Below are 24,959 nucleotides of genomic sequence, written 5' to 3'. Positions count from 1 at the left end.
GTGTGTGTGTGTGTGTGTGTGTGTGTGTGTGTGTGTGTGTGTGTGTGACAGGTATGGACGTGATGTTCTTATTGAGCCCTGAAAACCACAGTGAGCTTCTCTTGTGTCCAATCTTCCCCCTTGCAGAGCTTTCAATCTAACTTCTGCCCATACTATTGTTCAGAAAACAACTGGCCATATTGTGCTGACTGCTATTAAATTAAAGCAGAAAGGGAGAGACACAAATGTGGAAATCCATATTGCCAGCAGGGATACCACCATCTTTTATTTTGCATTTTGGGAGGGTCAGAAAGTCATGACAGGCATCTGACCCCTGATAACCTCTTTGATGCTTCTGTGTGCAGCTTCTTCTTTTTTTTTTTCTGGAGGGGGGTGAACTTAATTAAATACAATTGGATTTCCCTGCTAACATGCCCAGTGAAAGGGCTCCTTTGAGAAGGCTGGGTGTTTGCTGGTAAGGAGCAAACAAGGATGCTTCTTTTGTTCCTCAAAGAAAAGTTAGCATATGTTAGTTAAGGATTTGTGATTTCTTTTGACTAGACTGGCTGGTTCCTGGAAATTCAATGATTCTCCTGAAATGGTAACCACATGTCAAGATAGAATGTATGATTCATAAAATCCCCAGCCCCCAAGAATCCTGTTCAGGCCCTTTATTGTAAAGCTTCTTGTATCTAGCCACACTTGGAAAAAAAATGCTCATCAGTGACTTACAATGAAGTTGCAGATATTTGGCTGCACATAATACAATTTATCCATTTCTTGGATTTCCTTGCAGCCTAAGGAAAGGGATATTTGTAGAGTCATGTCAGTGCTATTTGATTGAGAACAACATTAAACAGATGTTGACAAAGAATATTCCGTTGTTGCTTTTGCATAGTTGACCTATGGGTATCCAAAGTTGAATAAGCAACCTGTTTCCTGGGAATGCTTTATTCAAAAGAAGCAGCAGCTATAAAGAATGCCATTTAAATAAAGTTTCTATTCATAAGACATTCAAATAAAGTATCCATTGTTTTTCTTGACTTTTCTTGAGTCAGTGGCTGACAATTAGCAAATGAGGAATCCATTTAAACCCAGATAACCACAAAGAGCGAGGGATTTTGTTTGGCTCGGAGTCTGTCTGTTTATCTAGAGGGGAATTAGATTTACTTCTTAGACTCGGAATCTTTTAACTTAGATGATTTTGTCTTCCTTGAAGAGAGAGGATTAGACTTGGAAACTGGTGCTTCTGGATTTAAAGTTGACTATTGTAAGTGTTAAGCCTCCCTCCTCACCTCCATGCCCCGCCCCTCAGTTCTCTGTTTCTAAGCTTTCCTAGATCTCTCTAATTATTTAGGGGGATAAAAAGTCAGTACTTGACCCATCGCCCTGGCTTCTGTCTTATCTCTTCTTCCCCATTCATCGAGGAACTCCTAAATGTGTCCTTTGTGGACAACAGCCATGACAGGCTCCACTTTGTCATCAAACTGCAGTAGAGTTTTTAGACACACCCACTTGTTCCAAATTCTACAGGTGACATCACGGATGCTGTGTGACATTGGAAGGTTTTGCTTCTACACAAGGATGTTACTGACCAAACCAAATTTATCCTTCCATCAGGGCCTTTGTCATGCTGGGCTTGGAGCTTCCTGGCGAGTACCATGGAGACCGTGTAGTGTTCAGTTTTACTTCTTTGGTGTTGAACACACTGCAGTGTGAATCAATAACTATCTTGATTGCAGTAACCGGACAAGTGGACAAAATCACCTTGGGCATAGCTAAGACAACTGGAAAGCCCACTACATGGTGGCTAGACCATGTCTTTGCATTCCACTGTTAGTGCAATAGTCCCGGCTGGCCTCAGCAGCTACCTATCACGCACACATTATTCTTGGCAATTCTTCTGCTCCAAAGTGTTGGGAGTTATAGGCACGTTCGACCAGCCCTGCTCTCTCAGAACCCCTTTGAGAGAGCAAACAGAATAAAGATTGGTGGCTCAGCAGTGTGTTATATGGGAAGCACATGGTCAGGAAGCATGATGTAAAAGCAGAAACTCAGGTTCACATTAGACCTTCTGACCTACGCTGTGCATTTTAACCAGCGAGTCCCAGGTGCCCTTGACTGTACATTAAAATAGACGCTAGGTAACAGCTGCTTCAGGAAGATCAGACTCACTGAGTTTTCTGACAACGAAAGTCTCCTGAAAAGCTCCTGGGACAGTAGCTGATGTGTTGGTACACGGTTGAGGGGCTGCTGAAGTCCGTCCGGAAGCAATTTGCCAACCAAGATCATGTCAAATGAAGCACCCTCACTTCGGTTAGAGCTAAGTAGACAGCCTAGATTTTCAAAAAGGGGTTCAGTTGATTTGAGAAATGAGTTGTTGAGCTTCATGTCTTCACTTTATGCCTAAAAGTAAAATAGTTTTTCTCTTATAATCAAAGTACAGCTTTTATAGAGAAACAGTGCCCACTGTGGCAAACACATCTTTTTATTTGGTTCAATGACCTAACCAGGGATTCCAAAAGCTATCTCCAGGCTTCTGCTTTCTGTTCCAATCCCAGGGGCAAAGCAAGTATTAGCTTTTAGCATTGTTGACACCCAAGCACTTCTCAAATGTTTTCACAAAGCCAGCTGCTCTTTGTAGAGCCTCCTGGGAACTTTTCTTTTGGTTACTAACCCTCAAGTGCACGCAAACCTTTATTTGGGAAGATATTTGTCACATCCCGTCTTTCAAAGGAGGGTGATCCAGACCTTGACACAAGCTTGAAAATCTTTGTGACTTTAGTAAGCCCTATAGACTCATCTGAAGATTTTTCTCTTGCAGGCTGTTCATATTATTGCTGACCTCAGAGGGAACACGCACGCACGCACGCACGCACGCACGCACGCACGCTGTGCCTCTTCTCATTCCTCCACTAAATCTTAGAGGATTGGAAAGTTTGAAAACAGTGAAATCCTGCCTGAAAGCTTTAGTGAAGTCTGCATGTAGCTCTGGCAGGGACACTTCCGATGATAAATTTCATGATTTGTTTTACACGAACATTTGTGCTCCCTTCCTTTGCTTTAACTAGCTGATTTCTCCTTGAATTTTTTTCCCTTAAGGCCACAGCGCTCCTCCTTCTTTCCCTCCTCCTTTTTCTTCCTCTTCCCCGTTCCTTCTTCCTTCTCCTCCTCTTCCCCCTTTTCTTCCCAGGGCTGGAATTAAAGGTGTATGTCACCGCTCCTGGAGGTACTCACTTCTGAAAAGAAGTTCTTGATTGTGTTTATTAACCGCATCTCTTAGCCATGAACTGTATTGAATTCATATGCCATCTGAAAATAAAAATTGTCAGTGGTAAAACCTGTATCTGCAATAGAATGCCCACCCCCAGCGCCTGCTTGTAGGCTCAGTTTTCACTGGGCACACAGTGAATATGTGTGTAATTGGAGCAAAACCTGTATCCTGAAGTATGTAACACCTGTTTCCACAGTATGGTGTCACAACATAGTTTTTAAAAATCTAAATTAAATGGGCTGATTTGTCTTTATTTTTGGTAACTTGACTCTTCTCTAACATATGGGTTACGACTGGATTCTCTTCATTGGACTTGAGCCTCTTGCTCATTGCTTACGGGATAATTTTGCCTTCTCTTTCATGTTTAAAGAAACACAGGGTGTTATTGTTGTCACTCTTATTGTTGTTGCTGTTATTATTTATTCTGGGTATTTTGGAGCAAAGCACCTTGCTTTCTGTGGCAACTCTTGTGACTTTCTAAATGCACTTGACTTAGTTTTCAATGTGTAATTACTGGCAAACAAGTTAATTGCTTAATAAGTGTCCAGAATTCCCTGCTTTAATTTTTCTTCCATTTACCAACCTTCATCATACATCAACTGCTCAACATAAACACAGATGATTGTTAATGAATGCCTAATGCCATATTCATTAGAAAATCAGGTTAATGACTGACAACAAATATCTCAGTTACTTAAGTTTTTCAAGTCTCGCTATCGCCATCGGCTTATGGATTACAATAACCTTTGTGTTTGAAAAGAAATTCTACCTGCATTTGAAGGTTCAGAAAAAGATTTTCTAAAGTTGATAGTTAATCCTAACCTCTACCACTTCTCTTCTCTGTTAGATACTTCTGAAGTCATCAACTTGTAGATATCAAATATACATAGTCATTAGCATATCAGCCAAAGTGTTGTAAATTGTTGTTGTTTTTAAAGAACAGAATATACTTAGATCTCTGGGGCTGTTGGCTGCCATGAAGCTTTGTTTGCAAAGTACAAATCATAGGATTTCCGTGTACACATGTTTATGTGCCTCACTGGATACCTTGGAGACAATTGATTTTCTGTTGTCTCTGAATGATGCACCTCAGCTGTGTCCCATGTCAGCTTGAACAGTGCTATCAAGAAATCCCCATTGAAATCAATGTCAGAGCAGTGTACTGAGGGTCCTGCTCACCTCAGACAAAGGTTACCTAGTTGGAAACCCCTGATGCATCAAAATGTATGGTTGAAGGAGTGCAGAGATTTCACTGGGGAGGGGAACTGACATGTGTGCCTGGCATGGGCCTGACTCTTCCCCTAATGGTCTTTTCTTCAACCTGGAGTCTCTCCATCCTGCACCTATGAGATGTTTTCCCCAGGTCAAACCAGACATCTGGGTTTGAAGACTGTGTATGAGTCTAGGTGACTTAATGGGGAGTTACATAGTCAGTGATCTCGGGCTGTTGACTTTGTTGTACAATCTGAAATAACTTCTTCACCCAGGATGCCAATGATAGTAGTTTAGGATTCCTTCCTGCTTCATATCCAAACTCATTTGGCCTAGGAGGGATTTTCTGCATCCTTTAGTTCTGTTTGCTGAATGTTTGTTGTGTACAGAACTGTTACCAGGGTTATCATGTAAAAGATGTGTTTTCTTGATTTTATAGGATCAGGTTCATGTTTATACTCATGATATATCTAATATAATTAAATATGAACAATATATTTATAAAGTATAATTATGAATATAATATAGTCAAATAACATTTATTTATATATCTATATATTATTTTACATACATTTATGCAATAAATATAAATACAAATATAAAAATAATAAAATATTATATATTTATAATTTTTTCAGGTTCTGAAAATCAGTTTACTCATCCACATATTTCCTCTGGATCCCAGGCGTTTTATTGTTTTCCTACTGCCTTCATCTTAAACTTTTATTTCTCATGTTCTTCAGTCTTGGTTTTGGATTTCAGGAAGACCCTCCTTTCCTCTTCCGGTTTTGTTAGGTGAGCAGTTTAGGCACTTTCCCAAGTCCACATCATCCACCATATTTGAGTCTGCCTGTGCCTGTCTCTCTATTCTGGAACATTTCACTTTACTGCTTTTCTCTGCAGAAGTCTTTATAGCTCTCTCTGTTCTAGTCCTGCTCACTTGGGACTGGAGAGATGCTCAGCAGTCAAGAGGACTTGCTGAACTTGCTGAGGATCAAGGTTTAACTGCTAACTCCCACACGAAACAGCTCATAACTACCTATATCTCCAGTTCCAGGGAATCAGATACTCTCTTCTTGACCCTGTGGACATTTGCATACTTGAGGTCCATGTCCATACACTTGGGTTCATACATTATCACATAGAATTAAATTAATAAGTAAAACCTTCAAATCCTGATGAAGGGAGGAAGGACCACTGCTTTTCAGATGAATATTTGTGTCCTGGCCTTGGGCCTCTTTGGGCTTTTGTTCTTCAAAACTAGACTGAGTTTAGCAAATGCTGGGTAATAAGTCAAGGGCCTATGGATACTGTGACTAACTAAATTGAAAACAAGAAGTCAGAAAAACAATCCTGAGATAATCTTATCAAGAGTTGACATTTTATATAGAATGTCAAGGTTCTCTCTCATTGTCAGATCCTTGGTGTACCTTTCCTGGCTGCCCAGAGTAAGCATATTATATGTATACCACATTTGTTTCAAGCAAGTTTCTGCCATGTTAATTCAGCAGGGCATACCATCCCAAATTAATGACTTCCACCAAGCAGTACTCATTTCTTATTAATGTTTTTGGGTATGTGGGTTGGCTTTGGATAGATCAGTAGGGGCTCAAGACTTTTGATACACATCAAAAGCATATGGCAAAGGCATACTTATTCAATTCTATTTCATCCTGATAAACCCCAAGAGTCATTTACTACTATATAACACACCAGCGTCAAAATTTTCAATTTATTCCTGAGGTTTTCTTTGTTTGTTTTTAAATATTTTTTAACATCCTACATGTGGCTTCATCTGGACTCTTAACAGTGGCAAGTACATTTAGAGTTGGCCATAGTTTCCATGGTGATTAGGCTAGTGCTCAGGGCATTATCAGGTACTTAGTGTAAATAGCCAGTGTTAGAAGCTATAAGCAGCTCAGAAGCTGCTTATAGCTCATTTCGTGGTGATGAAACATGTCTGAAGTGATGTTCAATAAGTGCCCTGTCTTTTCTCTTCTAGAAGTCCTTTTGCTATATTCCCATTGTGAGCAGTGTGACCCTGTGGGAGAGAGGCTCACCTCATACAAGTGTGAGTAAACAGAATTCTACTGCCTAGGAGCACATCTGTACTGTCCTTTCTCTGTGTTCCAAAGCCTGACATGATATTTCGTCCTTCATACTTATTTTGGAAATGATAACTGTAAAACATTTGTGTTTTAAATTCCCAGATAAGGATGTCAAAGGTATTTCCTATAGACCCATGAATCTGTGTCTGAGACTCATTTGATCTCTTTGTTCTTTGAGCACATAGATATGTGCACCAAGGAAAGATTTATTTGATTAGCAAGGATAGAAATGTGTGCTAGATGCCTTTTCATTCCCTGTAGGTGTCACAACATAGAGGGGTCTAGCATGGTAACTTTTGTCTTATGATATAAAAAATAACTAGTTTCATATAAAAAATGTTGAGCACTGAACAATTTCAACACCCTGTGTGGCCTCTTAGCAGGCTGCCTTTATTCCGTTATTAATGACCCACTCATGAAAGGCCTTGAATGTCTGTACCTATGTGAAGTCTGTCCAGAGATGGTTGCCATGATGGGCAGGCCAGCCTCATTGTCACGGAGCCACAGTAGCGCCCCAGATTTAGCTCTATCTCAACTTTGTTTACAAGAGCAGGACTGAGAAAATTAAGGAGCCTTTTATACTGAAATATATATTTGTAATGTAAATATACATATATACATTATGTAGAACTCTACATATCTCTATCTCCTTCTTATTTACCATGAAAAGGATCACAATGTCCCCTAAAGAGGACCCTGGAGCTCAGGAATACTGATGTAGCCACGTAGATAAGAGATTTGGAGAAGGTGATTCTAAGATAGTTTACCTTCTAATCTTACATTTCCAAAGTAGCCATTTCAGGTTAGTTAAAGTAACACAGTGAGACCCTGTCACAAACAAGCAAACAAACAGCCTACCCAACAACAACCAGATCTCCATCTAATGGGACAAAGAAAAATTTGAAGAAGAAAAACCAAATTGAATATCAGCAAAAACTCCATCACAGTTTGTGACTGAGTTTGCCCCAAGTAGGTTACAGTGACTGAAAATAGAACTCTAGTAAGCAACCAGAGGTGTCAACTCATGTTCTAAGATTAAAGAAAAAGGCCAGAGTAGAGAAGATGAAAACATGGCCTACTTAAAATGTACAAACAACATCCATGACCTGATTTCCTGCTGATTTTCTCTGCAGTGGAGCGGAGGGCTGAGTCTAAATAAGGCACTGGCAGTGTTCTGTTTCTGTACTTGTTTTCCCATTGGGACTTAAGCCATTGGCCGCATAAGAATCCACTCAGCTAATGGAGTCTATGACTCACAGAATTTGTGGGGAAGGGAAGAGACAGGACACAAACAGAATCTTCTTATTGAGGCCATTCCATTAGTGTGCCAAGACCCTAGGAAGGCAACACTTCCTAAAGGTGGGTTACAAGACCCTCCACTTGGAGAGGCGGGGTGCACACTACAGTCCTGTGCCAGCAACTGACATCTGGGTAGCCCTCCTCCTGTCTTCTGACTTTCAGTTCGTGTGTATAGAGCCAGGGTCTTGGTGCTTCCTGGGTTCTTTTGTAGCTGTGTCCACTCTTTTCTGTTCTTGCTTCTTCCATCTGTGTTTGTGGCTTCGTGCTTTGGAGGAATCCCAGAGGCAGGAGTAAAGATTTTAAGATGCCTCTATTAAAAAAAAAAACTATGTTGTCATAGATTATTGTATACACTATACTCTGAATGCTTTGTTCTCTATACTATGTCTTAATGGGCTATTCTGTATTAGATGTCAAATACTGTACAGTACACAGCATATGTTAACCAACATATATCAAATGTGGGACACTACCATATATTACCTGTTGGAAATCCTGTCTGATTCCTGCATCTGAGTGTAGGCACCTCACGATCATGCTTTTAAGATTGTGTTGGTTGATCACCAAGAAAATGGCCAAATGGCTGTTATCAAAGCAATGGCAAATAAAAAAAAAAAAAAGAAAACTTTGCATTTTAGGAAATGTGTGTCAGGAGTCAGAACAGATATCAATGTGTATTTTCTATTAGAACACAATAAGCAAAAAAAAAAAAAAGATTAAAACGTTTTTTCAAATAAAATTCAAAAATTCCTATTGCTTCTAAAGAGCCTGCCAAGAGGAGTTTTATAACTGTGGCTGAATTTGATTAAAACATCATATGCCAGAAATTGTTATGAGAAGAAAGAGAAAAATATGTGGCTCATTCTTACTTAAAAAGGAAACAGATTATAGACCGTTATAATTTATAAAATATATTAAATGGAGAGCTAGAAAATTTAAATTCAGCCACCTATAACATAAAAATACATCATAGCCAATTAGGATTAATTCTCATAATGAAAGAATAGTTTCATATAAAAATAAAATTTCAAAATGCATATTAATGAATAAACACAAAACTAGTAAAAATGGACATTTACTAGTTTAACGTAAATTCATAGGAGGAAAGCTTATTTAGAAAACTGGAAATATATAAAAATTATTTCAAAAATTTTCATACAAATATTTTGATATATACACATATTTTGATTGCATTTTCCTCCCCAACTCCTCCCATTTTCTCCCTATCTTCATACAGATCCAACTTCATGTTCTCTCTAGTTCTTCTCTGTCTCTCAGAAAAACCAAAGCAAACCAAAAAAAGTAAATGGCAGTAGAACACTCATATACATACACCACCACCAGCAAGAACAACAGGAACAAGTACTACACACACACACACACACACACACACACACACACACACACACACACAAATAAAACATGGAGTCCATTTTATGTTGGCCAATTACTCCTGGGCAGAAACCTGCTCTGGAGTATGGTTTCTTTACCCAGTGACATCTCATTGGTGGAAACACATTTTTCTCAGCAGGTATCAATTACAAAGAGCTTCTTGGTTAGAGGTGGGACTTTGTGTCCACTTCCCCTTCTCCATGCTAGGCTTTAGTCTGCGTGTGTACCTGTGCAGGTCCTGTGTATGCCATCACTGTCTCTGCGAGCCATGTGCATCAGCACCGTTGTGTCTGGAAGAGGCAGTTTCCTTGGAGACATCCACCACCTCTGGCTCTTAAAAGATGGAGAGGAACGGGACCTTTGCACAGCGCAGAATCATTTCTTTAACAATGGAACGGTGCACGTGTGAACAGCTGAGACTCCATAGTCCTCACCAACATACGAAATTGGAGTTGGCAAAGATACATGGAAGCTGACTTCTTGAGGCATTACTTTTGTAATGAAACACTAAAAAGACACACGTGTCCATCAGCGGGAAAATGGCTTCATTCATTGTGGAATATTTAAGCGGTGGAATGTTGCAGCTGGTTTGAAGCAACAACCGGAAGCTACACACTCATCACCATGGATGCGCCGGAAGGAGTGAAGTCAGAAAATCAAGTGTGTTTTGCTTTATGTGATAACTGTGTCCACGGAGGGGGCATGTTTATACACTTCAGTGTTTTCTTTCTAGTTTAAAGATATCTGAGCCATAGGCAAAGCAAACAGATGGTGGTGAAAATACATTCTGGGTCAGAGCTGGATTGAAGGATTTAGTGATGTTTCCAAAACCACAAAGCATCATATTCTGCTCCCGGTCACCAACAGGGTTCAGTTTCACTAACGATTAAGTTCAAAGATGTTATCTGGGCCCCAAAGCCATCCATAGGCTGGTCCTCAGTCTCCTCTTGGTCTCCATGATTATGTTCTCCTTTGTTTTACATCGGCCTTCCAATCCCACTTCCTTCTTCAGCCCCACTGTCCCGTGTACCTCAGACGAATGCACCTGGAATGTTGGAGTAACCCTTTCCTCAGGTGTCAACTCCCTTTGTTGAGGACCAGTAGGACAGCCAGGGGTGAAGTGTTTCTGAGCAACTCCATTGGGAAGAACTCACCAGTCAGAGTGCATCAAAGGATTAAAACGATGGTGCTTAAATTCTCACTGCAAACAGTTTGCAATGAGGAAAAAACTGGGTGTTTGTACTCAACCTGCTTATGTCTATTTTGTATCATTGCATTTAGCACAACATTGCAAGCCATGTTATAAGTTCATATTACATATAAATTTATATTTATATACAGATTATATTTATAAATTATAATATATATCGTAAATGGCATAGCCCACTGAATTTAAATAACACAAAAAGTGAATGAAAGCAGCAGAAGGCATGTTTCATATCTAACCACGGTGTTTTCATAATTTTCGTATTGCTGTGGGCCAAATCCAGGGCCTCATGCTTGTTGGCCTAGTCTTCTACCACTGAATTTACAGAATCTTTGACGGAAAGGAGTGAGTATATGTAAGTGTATGTACGTGAACAACTTAAACCAAACATGTGTGAAATACCGGAAGGATATCTGTTTTACATGCTAACTGAAAATGAGTAAGTTTGAAAAACATGCCCTGTAATCTTAAGAAAATGATGTGGAACTAGAGAGATGGCTCAGTGGCCCAGAGGTTCAGTTCCCAGCACTGACACTGTCTCTAACTCCAGCTTGAGAGGATTCTCCTGGCCTCCACAGGCACTACATGCAAACGGTGTGTGGATATACCCGCAGGCCTACACACAAATTCTAAAAAAGAAATGCATTATGTAAGGCTCATCGTTAATGGTGCGAAGCCATATTTTTTTTATTAGTCTGTTTTACTAAATTCCAGTATTGCAGCAAATCTCTTGACAGCCTGTCTGACACCTTCATCCTTTTACCCTCTCAAGCGGGGGATGAACAGATGTGTACTGAGGAAGAAAACTGTTGACTTAGCCGTTTTCCTCAACCGATTAACGCAAGGAGGATTTGTTCATTGTCTCTGTTTCAGAATGTAAACTCCATGAGGCTAAGGCCAACAGCACCTTACTTTCGATTTATCTCCACTCAGGCACTCAGTAAATACTTGGCATTACAGAATGAGTATGTGGGGGAGCTGGGCGCTCCCCACGTGATGGAAATGCTTGAAAGAGCCCCAGCCACTGCTTTTCCATCACCCCGTAGCCAAGCTCCTGGAGTAAACTTGCTTTGACTTGGAAGCTTCCACATCTGCACTAAGCATGCATCTGCCTCAGCTACCCTCCCCCTCCTTGTCTTGGCTCCCAGGCTGGATGGGACTTGCTGGGCCTTGATTGTTAGTCCTGGGGCCTGGCTATAGAGAGGGGGAACTCTCTCTGTACCTCCTAGGGAGCACTGTCCAGGGATTCCTTCCCTTTCCCTGGAGATTTTCCTCGGGGCAGCAGGGAAACACTAGTATTAATGGGAAAACATACTGCTCTCTGGAAAGTGTGTTTCCAAATGATCCCACTTGTCAGACAATAGCCCGAAATAGATATTTTTAAATTTCACGGCATTCAAGACTTACAGCCAAGCTGTGCGTTAGCAAGGGGAAGGTTCAGGAGTGGGGACTAGCAACCGTTCAGTGCTGTGAGAACGTGTGCTTTTCCACAGCTGGTGTGTAAAGGGACATTGGAAAGTGAGCCATGGACCTCGAGGTGCTTTAGCATCTTTGGTGAGGAAGTAATCTGAGAAGCAGCTGGTCTTCCTCTCAGTGTGGCCTGGTGCTAAGCTCACACTGTGTGTCTCCTGTGACTTCATGAAGGGATTAACTCCACCTGTGGCTGAGGTGGCCTTTATATTTAGATGTTAAAGAGTGGTTCTGAAGATGTTTAAAAATGCTGGGCTTTTCCAATATCTGATGCTAAAAACTAAAGAGAAAGGGAGAGATACACACTCACGTTGGTAAAATGGTGACTAAGGAGCTCAGGCAAAAGCTAGCAAATATGTCAGACAGAAAGAATGCAGGGGCCTAGGGAGGGCCTGCTAGTGACTCCCTGCTCTGCTCTGTCTGCAATGGGAACTGAGGGGTGCTGCCTGCTGGAGGAGCAGACATGTCCAGCCAGCAGTGCCATGGCAGAGCAAAGCAGACTACCCGGCTGCTAGCAGCAGGGGTGGGTGCTGTGATATCCCAAGGTAGAGGCAGAGGTGAGAGCAGGCAGTGTATACACTCTTAGAGCTTTGAGATCAATATTGCTTTTGGTTTCATATATATACACGTATATGTGTGTGTATATATATTGTTAAGCACGAAATGTTAAGCGTAAAAGGATTTGTAAGGTGTTTGAAAATTCTCACAATGAGTGAGTTTTATTGAGTAGAATATAGATCAGACAGTCCTTTAGGTGTGTGGCAACGGACAAGAACAGGAGATTCCCATTTCGAGGAGCCTTCAGTCCAGTATGGAAACTGGAAAAACAAACAGGATAATTAAAACTGTACTAAGCAGTGTGGAGGAAAAACAGAATAAAAGAATGAGGCCTCTTACCAGTTGACAGTTTTTTTTTTTCTCTCTTACTACTTTATTTAAAAAAAAAAAGAAGGATACATATACAGATTTTAAAGGCATTTTGGCATAACTATATTGTTAAGCACGAAATGTTAAGCGTAAAAGGATTTGTAAGGTGTTTGAAAATTCTCACAATGAGTGAGTTTTATTGAGTAGAATATAGATCAGACAGTCCTTTAGGTGTGTGGCAACGGACAAGAACAGGAGATTCCCATTTTGAGGAGCCTTCAGTCCAGTATGGAAACTGGAAAAACAAACAGGATAATTAAAACTGTACTAAGCAGTGTGGAGGAAACTATATGACTATATATACTATATATTCATATAACTATATATAAACTATATATTCATATAACTATATGAATATATTTTTGTCAGTACTTGATTCTTTTAGAGGTTTGATAGCATGCATTGACATCCCACTAGTTACCATAAGCATAAAGTACATGTAGGACAGAACGTAACATGGAAACAGTCAGTTTTCTTGGTGAGTATAGAGTAAGCATACTGATCTTTGAATACCAAAGATTGCCACAAGGCTATAGTCTTAGCTCTTGGATTATTAATGATTTAAGGCCCAGGTGTACCACACTCTGAGAGGGTGCTATACACTTGTTTTTTTCCTAAGAAGAACTGAGGCTTTCATTTTTTTGGCCTTTCTTTTTCTTGAGCTTCATGTGGCCTGTGAGTTGTTTCTGGGGTGTTCAGAACTTTCTGGGGCTAGTATCTAATTGTCAGTGACTGCATATTATGTCTGTTCTTTTGTGACTGGGTTACCTCACTCAGGATGATATTCTCTAGATGCATCCATTTTCTTGGGAATTTTATATAGTCGTTGTTTCTGATAGCTGAGTGGTTCTCTATTGTGTAGATAGCATTCCCAGTCTGAACAAGGGTCTGTGGAGATGACTAAGTTGATAAAGTGCTTGTTGCACAAGCCCAAGAATCTGAATTTAGGACTCTAGTGGGAACATAAAAACCTAGGTGCAGTGGCATACGCCTGTGATCCCAGTGCTGGGAAGGACAATAGAGGCAGGAGGGTTCCTCGAACTTGTGGACCATCTAGTCAAGCAGAATTAGTGAGCTATCGAGACAGTCTGAGGTCATATCCCTCAACATAAGGTAGAGAGTGCTTGGGGGAGACAGTATTCTTCCACAGACCCATACAAACAAATGAGCAAATACAGCTCCCACACAGAAAAGACGGAAGAAAATATATTATTCAGAGAGGCAGGAAATCTGAGCCAGGGGTGGGATTCTGGGAGGAATGCTCTAATAACAGTGGTCCACACTGTCTGCTCCCGCCACTGCCTCCATCATGGGATATCATGGCTTCCAATCTTGCTGCCCGTGGCCAGATACTTGGGTTTGCAGTTTCTGACCTGACATAGCTGGCAGAAACATACAAGGAACTCCCTATGTTTTCTTATGTGTTACTGGGTTTTAAGTCTGTCTGCTCTCGCCAGTGTCTGGGCATTGGCCATAGATGATCACTGCACAGAGCTCATTTAAAATTCTGGGTTAAAGTTAGCAAATACAACAGACTTGTAGAGCTTAAAACCCGTAACTATGGGCTCAGTTGTATTTGAATCTATCAATGAGCAATCTGAACAGAAACAAAACAACTCAATTTCAATCCCTTTATATCATAGTAAAATATGAATAAATTTATTCATAGGAAATATTGGAACATTGGAAAGTACCTAGAAGTGCCACTTGACAGCCTAAACGAACGGGAAGCTTCACATGTTCATGGATCAAAAGATTAAACAGGGTTTATGTGACATTATTTAAAGTGGCCTATAAATTCAATGCATATCTATCAAAATCCCAACCAAGGTTTTTTTATTCTTACCAAACCTTAAAATTCACATGACTTTGAGGAGATCCCTAAGAGTCAAAACAGCTTTGAAGGAGAAATGGAAACTTTAGGGACTTGAAAACATTTCACAAAGTTTTACTGATCTCAGACGGAATCCAAAGCCACTATAATCAAATAGAGTAGAACTTGCATATAAACAAGGTATATATAACAAGGGATCAGCTTAGAGGACCCCAACATAAACACACAAGGGCCAGTGGATTTTCAAAAAGGGTGTTAAAATGACCCACTGAGGGCAAAGGAGAGTGTTTTAAATACGTTGCTCTAGGCAAACTGGATACCCATCTACGACAAAATGAAACTGTATTCTTACCTTCATCCCATACAAAACCCAACTCAAAATAGAAGATTTAAATGTAGCATAAAATTACGAAGCTTCCAGAAAAAAAGGAGATACTCATGACCTCATGTCTCAAACTTGACATTGTGCAAACAGCCGTGGAGGGAGAATGAAATGTTGCCAGTCCTTCTGATCTTGATTTCTGGAAGAGAGGGACCCATTTCTTCTACATTTGTCTGGTGCCTTCACTGGGAGGGAAGATTCTACATCTTGAAACAGAGAGCAGAGTCATGATAAAGCTGAAATGATATAATAATTAGCAAACAGTCTAGTCTTATTCCACACTTCCTTGTTTAGAAGAGGCGACTTGCAGCATTTTTTTCTCTGCTTGGCTTGTCTCCAACCCAACACTGGCCCACTGCTGCCCAACTCAGCCATGGGTAGGAAGAAGAGCCTGGTCCTCCTGGGCTCAGCTTTCTTCCTCACAGTCTGTCCCAGGAAACCCTACATTCTGCTCCGGCAGGAAAGATTTCAAGTAAATGAACTAATTCTATGGCACGGTTAAGTTTCCAGATGAAGAACCAGCCTGCCTCTGTTTTTGGCTTAAAAGCCATCTTATAGTAAAGACAAACCAAGTTCATCCCTGTTGATGATTAAAGTCTGCTTCTCAAGGATTGGGCTGTGCCCCACCTGTAACCTTAACTACCAATGGCTCTGTACCACCTGTTCCAGGAATAGCAATCATGTCTTTGTTTCAAAAAGTTGTTTATAACCTTCTCACAACCCTACGTGTGTTTCAGAAGGTCACATGACCACCTCTGACTACCTTGTTATGTCCACCTTGCAACTACACCTTTGATTCAAGAGGTCATCAGGACTAACTTGTTTGTCCTGCTCCTGTAACCTTGCCTATTTTTCCCACCAAATTTTTCCTTTGGAATCTCCTTCCCCCTGGGCTATAAAAGCCTTGTCTCCCTTAAATCCAATGCTGAGCTCTTGAATCCCTCCTTAGGGGGAAGGCAGCCAGTGTATATGAACAAAAATATTGCTTTAATTAATCTCTTGCTTTAATTAATGTGGATATGATATTTGGGCTGTTGGTCTTTCTCCTTCCATCTTTTGGACTAACACAGACTGAGCAGCAACGTAGTAAAACTCCTGACTCCTCTCCTCCGGACCAGGAGCTAGATCTGACCCTAGGGATGACTAGACTCTGTAGACTGAATTGGTTTTTTTTTTAAAAATTGAACAACTTTATTTTAAAAAAACAAAGATAAATGTACAAATTTTAAGGATTTTTGCATAAAAGTATACAAATACATTTTTGTCAGTACTTGTTTTTTTTAAAGGTTTCATAATGTGCATTAAGATCTTACTAGTTACAGTGAGCATAAAGTACATGTAAAACAAGATATAACCTGGAATTAGTCAAAGTTTTCTTGGTGTGTAAAGATTAAGCATAATGGTTTTTCACTTTCTTTTTTTTTCTTGAACTTCATATAATCTGTGAGTTGTTTCTGGGATGTTCTGAGCTTTCTGGGGTTAGTATCCAATTATCAGTGACTGCATATTATGTCTGTTCTTTTGTGACTGGGTTATCTCACTCAGGATGATATTTTCTAGATGCATCAATTTTCTTAAGAATTTCATAAAGTCATTGTTTCTGATAGCTGAGTAGTACTCCATTGTGTAAATATACCACAGTTTTTGTATCCATTCATCTACTGAAGGACATCTGGGTTCTTTCCAGCTTCTTCTGCCTATTATAAATAGAGCTGCTATGAACATTGTGGTGCATGTGCCTTTGTTGTATGTTGGAGCTTCTCTGGGGGTATATGCTCAGAAGTGGAATAACTGGGTCTTCAGGTAGTACTATGTCCAATTTTCTGAGAAATTGCCAGACTGATTTCCAGAATGGTTTTACCAGTTTGCAACCCCACCAACAGTGGGGAAATGTTACTCTTTCTCCGCATCCTTGCCAGCATCTGCTGTCATCTGAATTTTTTATCTTAGACATTCTGACTGGTGTGAGGTAGATTCTCAGGGTTGTTTTGATTTGCATTTCCCTGATGACTAAGGATGTCGAGCACTTCCCTAGATGCTTCCCAGCCATTCAATATTCCTAAATTGAGAACTTTTTGTTTAGCTCTGTACCCCATTTTTAATAGGGTTATTTGATTCTCTGGTGTTTAGCTTCTTGAGTTCTTTCTATACCTTTGATATTAGGCCTCTATCAGATGTGGGGTTTGTAAAGATCTTTTCCCAATCTGTTGGCTGCCGTTTTGTTTTCTTGACAGTATCCTTAGCCTTACAGAAACTTTGCAATCTCATTAAGTTTCATTTGTCAATATTTGACCTTAGAAAACGAGCCATTGGTGTTCTGTTCAGGAAATTTTCTCCTGTGCCTGTACTAAGGTTTTCCCTACTTTCTCTTCTAATAGTTTCAGTGTGCCTGGTTTAATGTGGAAATCTTTGGTCCACTTCCACTTCAGCTTTGTACAAGGAGATAAGAAAGGGTCTATTTTCCTTCTTCTGCATGCTGAGTGCCAGTTGGACCAACACCATTTGTTGAAGAGGCTGTCCTTTTTCATTGAATGTTTACAGTTCATTTGTCAAAAATCAAGTGACCATATTTGTGAGGACTCATTTCTGGATCTTCTATTATATTCCATTGATCCATGTGCCTATCTCTGTACCGGTACCATGCAGTTTTTAGCACAATTCCCTTGTAATAAAGCTTGAGGTCAGGGATGGTGATTCTCGAAGATGTTTTTTTGTTGTTGAGGATGGATTTTGCTATTCTAGGTCTTTTGTTATTCCAGATGAAATTGCACATTGCTCTTTCCAACTCTTTGAAGAATTGGGTTGGAATTTTGATGGGGATTGCATTGAATCTGTAGATTGCTTTTGGTAAGATGGCCATTTTTACAATGTTGATCTTTCCAATCCATGAGCATGGGAGATCTTTCCATTTTCTGAGATCTTCCTCGATCTCCTTCTTTAGTGATTTGAAGTTCTTGTCATACAGGTCCTTCACTTTCTTAGTTAGAGTCACACCAAGGTATTTCATATTGTTTGTGACTATTGTGAAGGGTATCTTTTCCCTAATTTCTTTCTCTGCATGTTTGTCCTCTGAGTAGAGGAAGGTTACTGATTTGTTTGAGTTAATTTTATATTCAGCCACTCTGCTGAACTTGTTTATCAGCTGTAGAAATTCTCTGGTGGAATTTTTGGAGTCACTTAAGTACACTATCATGTCATCTTCGAACAGTGATGTTTTTACTTCTTCCTTTCCAATTTGTATCCCTTTGATTTCCTTTTGCTGTCAAATTGCTTAACAGATATTAAGGAATAGTGGTTTCTGTTTCCTGCTATTTTTGCTTTTGGAGGTAGAATTGTGCCTGTGTGTCTTTCTTCTTTTGGTTTTCTTGCTTAGGTATTTTCTTGTTTTTACTAGGATGTAGTTTCCCTCCTTGCATTGGGTTTTCCACCTGTAATTCATTGTACTACTGGGTTTGTAGTCAGATATTGTGTAAATTTAGTTTTGTCTTGGAATATCTTGGTCTTTCCATCTATGGTGATTGAGAGTTTTGCTGCATATAGCAGTTTGGGCTGACACTTTTGTTCTCTTAGGGTCTGCATGATGTCTGTCCAGAATCTTCTAGCTTTCATAGTCTCTGTTGAGAAATCAGGTGTGATTCTGATTGGTCTGCCTTTATATGTTACATGACCTTTCCCCCTTACTGCTTTTAGTATTCTTTCTTTGCTTTGGGCACTTGGAGTTTTGACTATTATGTGTCGGGAGGAATTTATTTTCTGATCCAACCCATTTGGAGTTCTATAGGCTTGTTTTATGCTCATGGTCATCTCATTCTTAAGGTTAGGGAATTTTTCTTCTACGATTTTTTTGAAGATAATTTATGTGCCTCTTAGTTGATATTCTTCGCCCTCTTCTATTCCTATTATCCTTAGGTTTGGTCTTCTCATTGTGTCCTGGATCTCATGGACATTTTGGGTTAGGAGTTTTTTGGTTTTTGCATCTTCTCTGTTTTGTCTATATTTTCAGTGTTTTCTTTGGTCCCCGAGATTCTCTCTTCCATCTCTTGTAGTCTGTTGGAGATGCTTGCATCTGTGACTCCTGATTTCTTTTTTAGGTTTTCTACCTCCAGGGTTGTCTCTTTTAGTGTTTTCTTTATTGTTTCCATTTCCATTTTAAATTCCTTCTTCTATTCCTTCATCTCTTTTGTTCTGTTTTCCTTTAGTTCTTTGAGTGTTTTTCTTGTTTTCTCTTTAAAAGTTTCTATATCTTTATGCTTTTCCTCCCGTTCTTGTTTAAGGATCTCTATCATCATCTTGAGGTATGGTTTCGGGTCTGAGTCTTCTTTTTCTGGAGTGTTTGGCATTTCACTATTTTCTGTGATGGGAGAGCTGGGTTCTGGTGTTGCCAGGTTGTCTTGGTTTCCCTGGGGTATGTTCTTTTGCTTTCCTCTTGCCATCTTGTTGTCTGTGATTGGTTCTCATCTCTCCCTTGTACCTGGCCTGTGTCCTTGGATCTCTGTTGTTCCTGGTCACAGATGACCTGAGTGCCTGTTCTGCATGCGCAGGCCGCTGGGTGGAAACAGACACCCTAAGGCAGAGTTCCTGCTCCCCTGAACCAATGGGGTGCGGCGCACTTTCCGAGCGCTTGAAACAGACCTCTCTGCTCTCTGGCTACTTGGAGCGCTGTCTCACCAGGCCTATATCCCTGGATGGAATTGGTTCTTGATTATCGTTTATTTTCAAGGAGTGAGTTTGTATGCAAGCACATATGTGAGAGAACATCTGACAGACACCCAGTTTGCATATTCCTTATCAGTGGCATGGGGATGGGTTCAGATTTTTCTTCTCCATGCAGAGCAGGAGAGTAAAAGAGGAAGCTAATGTCGTGTCTCTTTTGCTCAGGATAGTCCAGGTTTCCTGTAGTACCACAATGATGACTGATTAGATAACTTTTTATGCTCAAAGTGTTTCTGAATAATCCAAACAAAATTTATGGCTCCACATCCTTCTCAATGTAGCAGAAAGATGACACTGAGTATCAACTGTGATTTCAGTTTTTGCATCTGCTTGAGATGGGGGAACACATTTGGGCTCCAACTGAAGGGTAGGACTATGGCTCTCAATAGGGCCATTTTGTATGACCTCTTGGAGGTAGAAGATATGGCCCATGAGGAATTTTTCTAAATAATTGAGGTTCTAATGGCTGGGGTGCTGGCCTGGTCTTCAGGACATCTTCCCGTGTTGTAGGACCTGGAGTCAACACCCTGAGTAGTCAATCTTCTTTCAGAAATTGTTCCTTGCAAAAGCCACAGCAGAAACAACAGACAGAGTGCAGTTTCCGTCTGCTTCACGAGTCTTTTTAGCAATCCAGCCTGCACTGCAGGGGCTACCCTTTGGGTCCTGCTGGCCCCCCAGCATCCCAGACTGTTCTGCAAAGACTTTATGACTGGCAATCAAAGGCTCACATTGCAGGTGACTTAGGAAGACTACTGTTGGCTGATGTCTTGGAGTACTTAACTAAATCTAGCAGCTTCATTTCCCTGTATGGACATGATGATTGTCAGAACATTTTAATGCTTACAGAGTTGGGAGAGAAGGGATGAGTTTATATCAGTAGCCAGAGACGGTTTAGGGTCCAGGCCAGACAGATATCCAAAGGCTGATTGTCCCATAGCAGAGTATGTTACTGAGTTCTTTCTTGCATCCTAAGTTACTGAGCAGTGGTATACTAAGGTTGTTGGCACCTGTGTTCAGGTGTCCCTGGATCTCATGGATGGAAACTGAATAACTGAGAATGTTGATTATAAAAACAGACTCAGAGACTAGAGAGCTCGAGTTCAAATCTGGTCCTTAACCAGTTTCTTTCTGGTGACTTAAGTCTTACTCTGTCTGCTTACATCATCTGCAAAAACTATGTCATGAAAACGTGTAAGGGTCCCAGAGAGTAAGATGTGACTCTGTCCATGTGCTCCCAAAGGTGGTAGTGGCTGGCATTCTCTTATTTCATTGACACCTTTTTATTTTTTTGGGGCTCATCCCTTTGGACCCCAGTGATTGGCATATTGCTGACTCTTGTTGTTCGTTTGGGAAGTAGCTGAGTCAATTTTTCTGAGAGTCCCTCTAAATTGATTATTAGGTTTGCTTAGAACGTGTGATTATTCTCTTGCTTCCTGAGTGCTAGGATTAAAAGTTCATACCACCATGCCTACCTCAAAGACTTCGTGTTTTCTTTCAGAGAAAGAAGAAACAGAGATAAATTACACTCAGCCAAATTTCATAATGACTTTTCTTTTTTATAAAAAGAAATTCTTAATCTTGTTAAGCAGGTGAAATTTAGAACTTGAGTAAACAAACATTGATCATTCTTATAAAACCAGGCAAGACTTCTTTAATAGAGGAGATGACACAGGACAATTTATTATAAGAATTTGAAAGCATTATTGCACAGTAGATGGATGGATGGTGAGCGCCGGTCTACCTGAGTAGCTTTTATATGCCACGAATGGGTTACTTATAAAACAAGAATGAGCACATCTCAAGGAAGAATGCATTTGGATTCACCACTCATTATAAGTATAATTATTGTTTAACAATATTATGAAGGGCTGATGATGAGATGCAGGTGTTTAAACACACAGCGCCAATAGATTTGACACGGCATTCAGTTCAGGCGTATACATTTTTAAAGGCCCTATTCACCAAGGGGGACAATAAAATGCTACACAATGGTAAGAGTGTTTGCTAAAAACATGAAGTGACTGGCTAATTTTTTTTTTCAGATGTGCTATTATATTCAGCACTAAGTGTTTCTTAACTTACCAGTCTCTGTACATTATATATTTTGGGATGGTAAAAAAACTATCAGCTGTGTGGGTGGGAAAGCCTCCCTCTCTGGAGATCTTACACTATCTCTGAGGGTCAGATGATGCTCCTTGTTTTGGTCTGAGCAAGCTGACTGCAAAATGATAACCTGCTGTTTTGATGGGTATTTTCAGAGAAGATACAGCCTAACCTCTCTGTTCCTAGAAGAGGAGACTGAGGCTGGACTCTCAATTTATCCTGAGGAGCAGACTCTACAGTTGAACTTGTGGTGTACCCTAAGTTTTGTTATTAGGATCTACTCACCATGGTACGCTGCTACCTGGCAAATGTAGGGTTTTATATGAACTTCCAAACACAGAGGTTGCACAGGTCTAGTTACTAGGCTTCACCAAGTAGGTTCTGTGCCATTCAACCTAACTGGCCAGAACTGCCCATCTTTCATTCATGATTGGTTAATGCTTCCTTTAGCATTTGCATGCATGTTAATACATCTTCAGTTTGCCTGGAATACTCAAGTAGATGTTGGGAAGGAGAGAAGGAAGCCTGTGCCTGCCAAATCAGCCATGTATTTTACATGCACATACCTTTATATAAATGATCAGTCTTATATTGTACTCTAGACAATGACAGGCAACACCGTGTAAGATTAAATATCTTTAAAGGGAAAATGTTGGACATTTATGCACCGGCGGCTTACTATAGTGCCTGGCATATAGACCACTTAAATTACACAGAGTGAAGAATGAATGAATGAATGAATGAATGAATGCTAAGATTTTAACATTGATCTAATTTTCAAAGTCCTGCTATTAGTTGCTCTTTTGTATTTTCTAGGGTCAGGAATACGTTCATTTCCTTTGGCCATCACTTAACATTGTCCAGACTGTTTAACAAATACATTTACTTTTGGCACCATTTATATTTTAGCATGTATCCATAGCTGTTACCTTGGGGTTTTGTTTTTAAGATTTGGTGTGTGTTGGTGTGTGTGTGTGTGTGTGTGTGTGTGTGTGTGTGTGTGTGTGTATGTGCATGCCTGCCTGCCTGCCTGTCTGGCTGTCTTGGATGTAGGTGACTGTGGAGGCCAGAAGAGGGCAGTGAATCCCTTGGAGCAGGACTGACTGGCTTTTATGATCTGTCTGATATACATGCTTGGAACTGAGCTCAGGTCCTCTGGGAGAAATGCAAGAGTTCTTAACTGCTGAGCCACCTCTCCAGCCCAGCTCATCCTAGGCTGTTTTTATTTTTAAGAACAGAAATGATGTACCTGTAAAATTGATTGTTGGTGTTAACACTGGAAGGTTAAGACAGCTGCAGTTCCCCAGTAGAGTCTGATGACCAGAGTCCTTCCCAAAGCCTGCCGCCAGGTCCAGCTCTTTCAAACACTTCTGGTGTTTTTTCTCTCTCTGTGAAATGTTCATGGCACTCTGATGCTTATTTAAATAATCTTCATGGATGTTGATTTTTGCTCCGTGGTGATCTCTCATAGTGCTCTGGGGATAGGTCCCATCATTGATAGGGCTTCATTTTATTCCATGTAAACAGTTTCTCATGTTACAGGAGAGGAAAAGGTGAATTCCAAAGCAGGTAAGTGGAGACATCTTCTTCATAGAATGAACCTTGCATGTAGTGTACAGTAACACACTCAGTTTTTTGGTCCTTTACTCACTGATCGTCATAGTTAAAAAGTATGTGTATATAAACTACTTATGTATTTATATATTATATTAGTTATGTTGTTTTAAAATTCAATTAAAATAAATAGGTATATAGATATATTTATAGACATTAGTAATTATATGACCCTGAACCCATGAAATACAAATCAATACTTATCAAGAAAACATCTATAGTGTTTACATGTAAAGAAGATGCCTGCTTCAAGGTTTATTTGGTGAAGCATTCTTTTTGACTATAAAAGAAGTCAGATACAACTTCTACACTTGTCAGCAAGAAGCACTCTTACTACTGTTAATCCTGTACGCCACTAATGAGTTAGGATGCTGTACCCACATTTGTAGGGAGAGGCAAGCTCGATATTATCACAGTGCAGTGTAGTATTGTGTATCACAGTGTAACCATAATGATGTGCAGGTGTGTATTTATAATGTTGATCTTTCTATTGCCCCCTGAAGAATGATGTGTGCTCTTACTTGAATGTGTTAGCCACACTTGTGTCTTTTTTGCTTGTTTGTTTTATTGGATATTCTCTGTATTTACATTTTCGATGTTGTCCCCTTTCCCCCCACTCCCATACTCCCTCCCCCTCCACTTGTTTCCATGAAGGTGCTCCCTCTTCCAACCACCCTCTCCACATCAGTGTCTTGGCATTTCTTCACTGGACCAAAGGCCTGTCCTCCCATTAATGCCAAACAATGCCATCCTCTGCTACATATGCAACTGGAGCCATGGGTCTTTCCATGTGTGCTCATTGGTTGGTGTTTTAGTCCCTGGGAGTTCTGGAGGGTTTTATTGGTTGATAATGTTGTTCTTCCCATGGGGTTGCAAACCCTTTCAGCCCCTTCAGTTCTTTCTCTAGCTCTTTTTTTCATTTGGGTCTCCATGCTCAGTCTGATGGTTAGCTACAAGCGTCCTCCTCTGTATCAGTATGGCTCTGGCAGAGCCTCTGAGGAGGCATCTATATCAGGCTCCTGCCAGTAAGCACTCCTTGGCATCAGCAATAGTGCTTGGGTTTGGTGGCTGCATATGGGATGGATCTCAAGGTGAGGCTGTCTCTGGATGATCTTTTCTTCAATCTCTGCTTCTTTATTTGTCCCTGTATTTCCTCCCGTGAGTGTTTTGTTCTCCCTTCTAAGAAGGACTGAGGTGTCTACATTCTGGCCTTTCCTTCTCTTTGAGCTTCATAAGGTCTATGAATTGTTTCTTGGGTATTCAGAGCTTTTGGGGGCTTTTGTGACTGGGCTACCTCACTCAAAATGATAGCTTTTAGTTTCATTCATTAGCTTAGGAATTTCATGAAGTCATTATTTCTACTAGCTGAGTAGTACTCTATTGTGTAAATGTACTACAATTTCTATATCCATTCCTCTGTTGAAGGACATCTGGGTTCTTTCCAG

At 40.3% G+C, this 24,959-nt stretch overlaps 1 protein-coding gene across 1 annotated transcript in view; it reads left to right on the top strand.

Moving 5' to 3' along the window:
- Positions 1–24,959, top strand: part of LOC308434941 (uncharacterized protein C12orf42) — a gene marked incomplete at both ends in the record, with an annotated part of 139,787 nt that overhangs the window by 32,969 nt on the left and 81,859 nt on the right. The window contains one exon of the mRNA XM_080935386.1: positions 6,468–6,536. Coding sequence (XP_080791512.1) covers positions 6,468–6,536 — 69 coding nt within the window. The remainder of the gene's footprint in view (positions 1–6,467; positions 6,537–24,959) is intronic.

This window comes from Micromys minutus, assembly GCF_963924665.1.
Source record: "Micromys minutus genome assembly, chromosome: 22".
NCBI classification, from domain to species: Eukaryota; Metazoa; Chordata; class Mammalia; order Rodentia; family Muridae; genus Micromys; species Micromys minutus.
Note: the sequence above shows the minus strand (reverse complement) of the source record. Positions and strands in the feature narration are given on the sequence as shown.